This window comes from Zingiber officinale, chromosome 6A (assembly GCF_018446385.1).
Source record: "Zingiber officinale cultivar Zhangliang chromosome 6A, Zo_v1.1, whole genome shotgun sequence".
Taxonomy (NCBI): domain Eukaryota; kingdom Viridiplantae; phylum Streptophyta; class Magnoliopsida; order Zingiberales; family Zingiberaceae; genus Zingiber; species Zingiber officinale.
In genome coordinates this window covers 141,483,228-141,490,582 of record NC_055997.1, presented here as the reverse complement: position 1 = coordinate 141,490,582, position 7,355 = coordinate 141,483,228, and the positions used below count along the sequence as shown (strand labels likewise).

Below are 7,355 nucleotides of genomic sequence, written 5' to 3'. Positions count from 1 at the left end.
CTTCTTTGGTGGCGGAAGAGGCGCATAAGCGAGAGAGAGAAGAGAAGAAGTGGTGTTGGAGGAAGGAAGGGAGGGTAGCAGCCGATGATCGACGTCCTCGTCGGAGAGGCGTGTGAGAGGGAGGAAGAAGACCTCCCTTTGGTTCCTGTTGGCGGCACCCCCCCCCGGCTCCACGATGTTGACGGCACGGTGCACGCACGAAGCAGAAAAGCTCCCTCCCCTCACCTTAAAACCTTACACAATGGAATGACAAAATTACCCCTCCTCCCCCTTCTAATTATTACTTTGTCATCAGCTGTCAAAGCATATCCTAATTATTCTAAATAATTTTAGTATTTGTTTGCTATTTTATTATATTTATGTAGTACCAAACTTTAAGTGTCATTAAATTAAAAATACATAGCATAAATCTGTATTATTTGTTTAATTTTAACCTTTTTTATTTTTCATAAAATATTAGAGACCTATATTTTCTTTTTTATTTTTTGAGTATAAATATATCTACTAGAAAATATGATTTTATATATGCAAAAGTAAAGAAAAAAATAGAAAAATTTATTCAATCTTACAATATGTAATTAAAAGGAACAACTAATTTGATGAGAATGAAATTAATGAGGTGAAACTGATTTTTTTTAAAATATTAATTATTGATAGTTTATATCTATTTTCAAAATTAAAAGTTTTAAAAGAAATAATAAATTCATAATTAAAAACAAGGCTTGAGATACTAAATCTTATAAAAAAATATTTTTTTTTCCAATGCGTGAGTAACTTGTAGAATACTACTAATAAAAAAGATTCAAAATTAAAGTTAATAAAATCCTATTTATGCTCAATAATTATAAAAAAATATTAAATAATTTAGCAATTTTATTAATTAAAAAATTATTATCAAATTTTGAAAATGAAAACATAATTATTAACTTTGCATCTAAGATATATATATATATATATATATAATTTTTTAAAAACTAATATTTAATTTAAAAAAAATATTAAAACTTCAAAAAAAAGTTGTCTCCCATGACTGATTGAGACTTATATTTTCTGTAATTTTAATTCAGAGTATCATCCCAACTCTCACGCAAGATTGTCCAACACTTTTGATGGTTTAGCATCTTGGATTGATAGAGATAAAGATGAGGAGGTATAAAACTCATGACTACTTGCGAAAGTGAATCCAAGAGCATGTTCCCAGTCGTGTATTAGGGCACATGCCCTATAATGTAAAGTTAGATTTAGGAATCACAAGATTATAGTAGAAACATAGAACGCATTGGAGCCTTAGCTTTCTAAGGCTCCAACACCACATCATAATTGATATACTCATATGAAAGAGTGAAAAAAATTTGAGAAAGTTAAAAATTATATAATAATAATAATAAAGAAATTTAGAAGAGAATTAAATGAGCAAGTAGTTAGAGGGCATACCGCACAAAGCGATTTGTCATTCGAGGTGAGAAGATACATGCAAATCGGGCTCGTAATTGGGCCATGCCATGAAAGTGGGCCTGCCAGCTCAATCTGCTTTAGATCTACTAGCCCAGTTGAGCCCGCATGTTGGGCCCCATGTGCATTATTAACTTAAGGACTCCTCGGGCATTTGCTGTAATGGCAGGTAGTCCAGTCTGGCCACGTGCCTACGTGTCTAATGACATCAGCCCTACGGCCTCGTTCTCCTCGCGCCTCCCTGAGTTTGTTTGAATTAAAGCCCGCGCCTCTCGCCGCAGAAGGATGCCGTCCGACTCTGGGCCCACACGGTCCCAGCTGTGAGCTGGTAATACCACTCACCCCTTGAATGCCTGAAACAAATGAGATATAGCCACGTATTAAATCGTACGATCTTCACCCTTCAATCTAAGCCAGAACGTTCGTGGCCAAGGGCAGTTTAGTCAATCGATCATGATTTTCTTGAGATTGACGCCTCGACTAGCTTCATAAAAGACGGGCGAGGAGAAGAGGCGCCTGCTCCACTCGCTCCTGCGCGGATCCTTTGATCTCTTTCTAGGCGCTTCTGCAGATCGATTTCTGGTGGGTGGTGTTTTCCAAAAGGAAAGAAGGATCGAAACTTGTTTCCCTCCAGGAAGCACTGATCCGAGAGGTATTGCTCATCCAGACTATCCAGTTCTTTGTGATATCCTTCAATTTTGTTCACTTAAAACTCTGTCTTTGTTTGTAAGTGAGTGGTCATTTGGATTTTCGACTTCAAGTTCTTATTTTGAGTACGATTCTACTCGCCTCTTATCACCGTTATCCCCGATTTAATACCTTCTTCGAGGTAATATTTTACGGGCAACCGGTGGATCTTGGAATTTACTGGACCGACTCTCTAATACAGTCTTAATTTCGCTTTTATAACGCCCGTAATTAGTCAATGGTTTAAAAAATCATCCGTCTGATGATTTGATGAATCGATTGTTTGCGGTAGCATTTCATATTTGATTACCATGTGGTTCAAACTAGCGATTCATGTGCTTTTGGATGTGTTTTTGTTACTTTTTTGACTTTTGAGAGGAAAAATGGGAGTTTTTCGTACTTCCAGTTTAATGGTCTTAACAGAAGGGATTGGACTTTGAGGATGGTGGAAAGTCACGCAGATTGGGGCATTGGGCAAAATGATAATGAACTTGAGGTCCACTGTCAAACGCGATTCATGTGTCGGATGTGTTCTGTGTCACTTTTGACCATTTAAGGGGCAAAGTGGGAATTTTCCTACTGTGCCTGTCAGTTTCATGGCTTTGACAAAGGGCAATGGATGCTGGTGATGATGGAAAGTCACGCAGATTGCGCAAGATAATAATAAACTTGAGGTTCATAGTCCCATAAAGAAAGACGCTTTGCTATCAATGACAAGGGATGATAGCCAACAGTTACTTCGAACTGTTGCTATTTAATGCTTGGTAGCTTGCATTTGTTTGCTGTGTTTGTCTTCTGCCCACAACCAGGAACCATGTGGATACGTGGTAGAATGAGTACATTTGCTATTTTAAATTTTTTTTCAGCCATTTATTAAAGGTTAAACATGTACTTCAGTATGAAAAGGATTTTAAGGTGGCGGTAATGATCAGAAAGGCTGGAAAGAAAATGACAAGTTGCAATTGACCGTGGCCCAATGGTACGCGACCTTTATAATTTAGAAACTATTTTCATGGATCAAGTTAACTTTATAAATTTCCAAGTAAATAAAAAGAATTTGCAACCGTCCCATGTTTCCTTGTTCATTTCATGAGATCAGTGATATCAACTATGCATTGACCTAGAGCTGATCTATCTCACCTAAGAAAATGGAGTTTCATCCCTTCGATTAGAAAGGTTGGAATTTCATATTTCTTTTTGCTAACTGCCGGATTTGCTTTTCATTATCCCATCAGTTTGTGGTGCCATCTGGCTGCTTCTGCCTACTCTTCTGTTTCATTTGTTGGAATTCATACTCGAGAGGTCTATGCGTTTCTTTTGTTGTTCCATAAATTCCTGTCTCTCCTTGCACCCCTTTGTTGCCTTTGCAGGAAATTTTTGTCAAACCCATTTTATCTCTGCATAACTACTCTTCATTAAATTGTGTTTGAAGCTAAATATCTTTTCGTTGCTTTCTTGTGAGTCATAGACATCTAGAACTCGGTCAAGTGTTAGGCTTTGTTAGAGAATAATCTCAATACACTATCTTTCTCTGTCTATACTCTCTAAGCAAGCAGTAATATGATTTCATGCTTGTGTTGCATAGGCGACCCATTTACATATTAGCACTAACAGTTCATCAGGGCTCCTTTGTATCTCTTAGTCTACTCTTTTCTTATAGCGGTCTTGAAGATTTGTGCTCTGTGTGAACCTTTTGTATGTTTATTTATCTAGTTTTCTTGTAAGAAAAAAGAGAATTTCTGGGTTGTACAGTTGGCCAATTTGTTGGTTGAAAGATGCACATGATTAGTGTGCCTCATTTCTAAAGGCCTTTGTATATCACTTTCATAGCTCTTTCATATATATATATATATATATATATATATATATGATATGCACAACTTGCAGAAATAACGGTGAATTTGCAAACTCACTTACCAATATTAGTTTGATTTAAATGTGTAACGTTTTTGTTGTAATTTGTTACGGTTCTAAAGTTATTTGGATCGTAAATATCATCCGTTTATTTCTTGGAGTTGAAATGAAAACTGTACTATTGAATCTTCTAACCTGGCTCAACAACACATCATTTGCTTCACTATTTCTGACATTGAAATTTTTCTGTGTTCCTTTCCTGTAGGTTCTATATCTTAATTTCTTTGATCTGTGTTGATTATCAATTCGCTTGTAATATTAACTTTTGTAAAAATGAAGCTACATAATTATATCATCACTAAATTTATCAGTTATCAATGGCCTAATCTATTGATTCAAAGATATACGAGATCAGAGACTTTGTATTTTTTTTCTTATCATCTATTCTATTGTTCTCATTTATTGCAGGATTGCTCATACGGTAAGATATTAACTGCATTCCATTTGGTAAAGGATGAAGAGGATGCTGTCGAAAAAGTCTCACTCATGGTGGTGGGACAGCCATATTAGCCGCAAAAACTCCAAATGGCTCGCAGACAATCTTGAAAGTAAGAGAACAGAAGCATATTGTAGCTTGTTTCTGTTTCTTTGGTTGTTTTCATATTTGAGTTTGATCTTGATTCATGTTCTTGTCTTCTCTCTGATTGTTAGATATTAGTGAATGCTTTTGAAGTCTCTAACTTGAGAAAATTGGTACACATCTTTTCCTGCAGAGATGGACCTCGGTGTCAAAGAGATGCTAAAGTTGATTGAAGAGGAAGGAGATTCTTTTGCAGAGAAAGCTGAGATGTATTATGAGAAACGTCCTTCGTTGATATCGTATGTTGAGGAGTTCTATCGCATGTATCGTGCCCTAGCCGAACGGTATGACCAAGTAACTGGTGACCTTCGCAAGAATGTGGAATCAGAATTAAAATCTCAAATTTCAGGCAATGGATCTGATCTTGTTTCAGACCCACCTTCTCCTTCGTCTGGCAACTCTTCAGAACTCACTCCTGACTCGAAGCTGCAGCAACCCAAGACCCATCCCAAGGCTCCTGGGTTTGATTTCTTTCTCGCATCTGGTGGTAGCTCTGATCTTTCCAGGAAAGACAGTGATGGTTCATTTTCGTCCTCTGAATCTGATTTGGAGCCTGACCTTGATGATATAAATGAGGAAAATGGAGATAGCATTTCCTCTATCCTGCAGCAGAGGATTCAGGAACTTGAAAATGAGCTCCGGGAGGTGAGAGAGAAGCTCAACGCAGAAGAGCAGCAGAATTATCATGACCAGTGTAAACTTAAAATTGAATCTTTGGAGGAAGATTTATCAGCTGCAAATGAGAAACTTCACTCTGCGGAAACTGATATCTCAGTCCTTAAGAAAAAGCTTGAGGACACCAGTGCTTCTGTAGATACCAAGATCATAGAGTTCAATTTGGAAAAGAAGAAGGTTTCTGATTTGGAGGAAGGCACCTTGAAGTTACAAGAACAAATATTAGTTCTCAAGAATGAAACTGAGATTCTAAAAGGCTTAGCAGAATCTTCTGCTAAGCAATTCGAAGCAGAATTACTGAGTCGTGATTTCATCATTGAAGAATTCAAAATTGAACTAGTCAATGCTGCTGAAATTTTTGGCCAGGAGAAGTCTGTCCTTGAAGCTGCAATATCAGACCTTGAAGGTGTTAACGTTGAACTAAGAGCCGAAGTAGAAAAGATAGTGCAAGAAAATTTGTTACTCAAAGCCTGTGTTTCCGAGCTAGAAAATAGAATTCAGGAGCTGAATGCCTCAAACACTCTTTCCGTTGACAGAATCTCTAAGGAGAAGTCAGCACTTGAAGCTGAACTCTCAACTCTCTCTCAGTCGCACACACTCCTGGAAGCTAAAGTAATCAAACTTGACAACCAAACGAGGCAGCTTGAAGCTGAAAGACTTCGAGAATGTGATGAGAAACAGAAGCTCATCACTGCATTAAATGGAAATCTAGATGATCTCAAGCTCAAATTTGATATGCTGACAGCCAAGAAAGATGAGGTTTCTTCCAAGGTGGATTCTCTTCTCAATGACATCAAAAGCCACGATGACCACAATCGGCAGTTGCACCTAGAGAACGCAAAGCTAATGATTCAGATTGAGGAAACCACAGAAGCCAGTTCAAATTTGAAAGCAAGATTAAAGGAGCTTGAGGACGAAGTGGAGAGACAGAAGGTCATAATTTGGGACGGTGCCGAGGGCAAAAGGGAGGCAATAAGGCAACTTTGCTTCTCACTGGAGCATTACCGTGATGGCTACATTCAACTCAGGGAATTGCTGAAGGGGCACAAGCGATCGGCCATAGCAGTAAGGTGCTGATCTTGATGGGTATCCTTTCTATTATGATTATCATGCAATGTCCAGGGTCCTTGTTCCGAAAATTCAGGGTGGAGTACAATACTCTCTTGTTTGTCTTTCGGGGTATGTATAACAGTATAAGAAATCTTGTTTAACAGTAGGAAAAATTTGATGAGTCTGTGTTTTGATAGAAAATGTCAGTTTGGAAAAATCAAAACGTTATATGATAATATCATTCTGGTCTTTGTTGTTGGTTTGGTTAGTTTCTTTTAACCTGATTCTGGTTTGAAAGATTGTTTCTTAAGCAGATTTCACCATTATTATTATTATTATTATTATTTCAGAATTTTTAATTTCTCATTTAAAAATTTCATTAAACCCTAAATACTTCATTAGCATGTCACACTTCTGCCCAACAAATAACAAGCATTAATATCAGCATTTTTACACTATTCAATATTCGATTTTTGTTTTCATGTAATAAGTTACACAAGAAAAATATTTACACCAGTTTTCGAGGAAATATGAGAAATAATAAACTTTAATTATTAAGTGCAATAACAACCAAATCTTATGATTAAGTGGAGTCGGCAAATTTTAATTATTAAATATTTAAGAAAATTAATTTTAAATTACTAACTTTGCCTGGTCATTACTAGATGATTCTGTTCGAACGCTGGATCAACGGACGCTGGGCACGTGGCGCTCTCCGGACTGATGACGTGGATCTCCGACCAGCTGTATGGATCTCCGGCGAACCTGCAAGGAAGTCGGGCCGGGAAGGGTTCTCGGCGACGACCCTCCGACGCTCAAGTCAGGCAAGAGGAAAATACAGAAGTGGCTTCGAATCTCAGAGAATGCGTGATTGCGTACCTTCGTCAAAGTATGAGGGCTCTTATATAGAGTTGTGAAAAGACTTATGCACACATATCGAGATGAATACGTGTCCTCTTACCATACCTCAGTATAGACTTGTCAGAGGAGCTTCCCT

General features: G+C 37.5%; 1 protein-coding gene across 3 annotated transcripts; it reads left to right on the top strand.

Moving 5' to 3' along the window:
- Positions 1-1,935: 1,935 nt before the first annotated feature.
- Positions 1,936-6,626, top strand: LOC121998385 (protein NETWORKED 4B-like). 3 transcript variants are annotated; one of them, XM_042553307.1, is made up of 3 exons: positions 1,936-2,104; positions 4,507-4,601; positions 4,767-6,626. In XM_042553307.1, exons 2-3 carry the CDS (start codon positions 4,508-4,510, stop codon positions 6,383-6,385), a joined length of 1,713 nt encoding a protein of 570 aa, XP_042409241.1. In that variant the 5' UTR covers positions 1,936-2,104; position 4,507; the 3' UTR covers positions 6,386-6,626. The 3 variants fall into 3 exon arrangements, with proteins under 3 accessions (XP_042409241.1, XP_042409239.1, XP_042409240.1); XM_042553305.1 differs by having other exon boundaries at positions 4,462-4,601; XM_042553306.1 differs by lacking the exon at positions 1,936-2,104 and adding an exon at positions 2,191-3,315 and having other exon boundaries at positions 4,462-4,601.
- The last annotated feature ends 729 nt before the right edge of the window (positions 6,627-7,355 follow it).

Coding starts and splice junctions, on each gene's coding strand:
- LOC121998385 (XM_042553307.1), top strand. CDS start 4,508: ATGAAGAGGATGCTGTCGAAAAAGTCTCACTCATGGTGGTGGGACAGC. Junction 4,602..4,766: donor GCTCGCAGACAATCTTGAAA/GTAAGAGAACAG, acceptor CTTTTCCTGCAG/AGATGGACCTCGGTGTCAAA.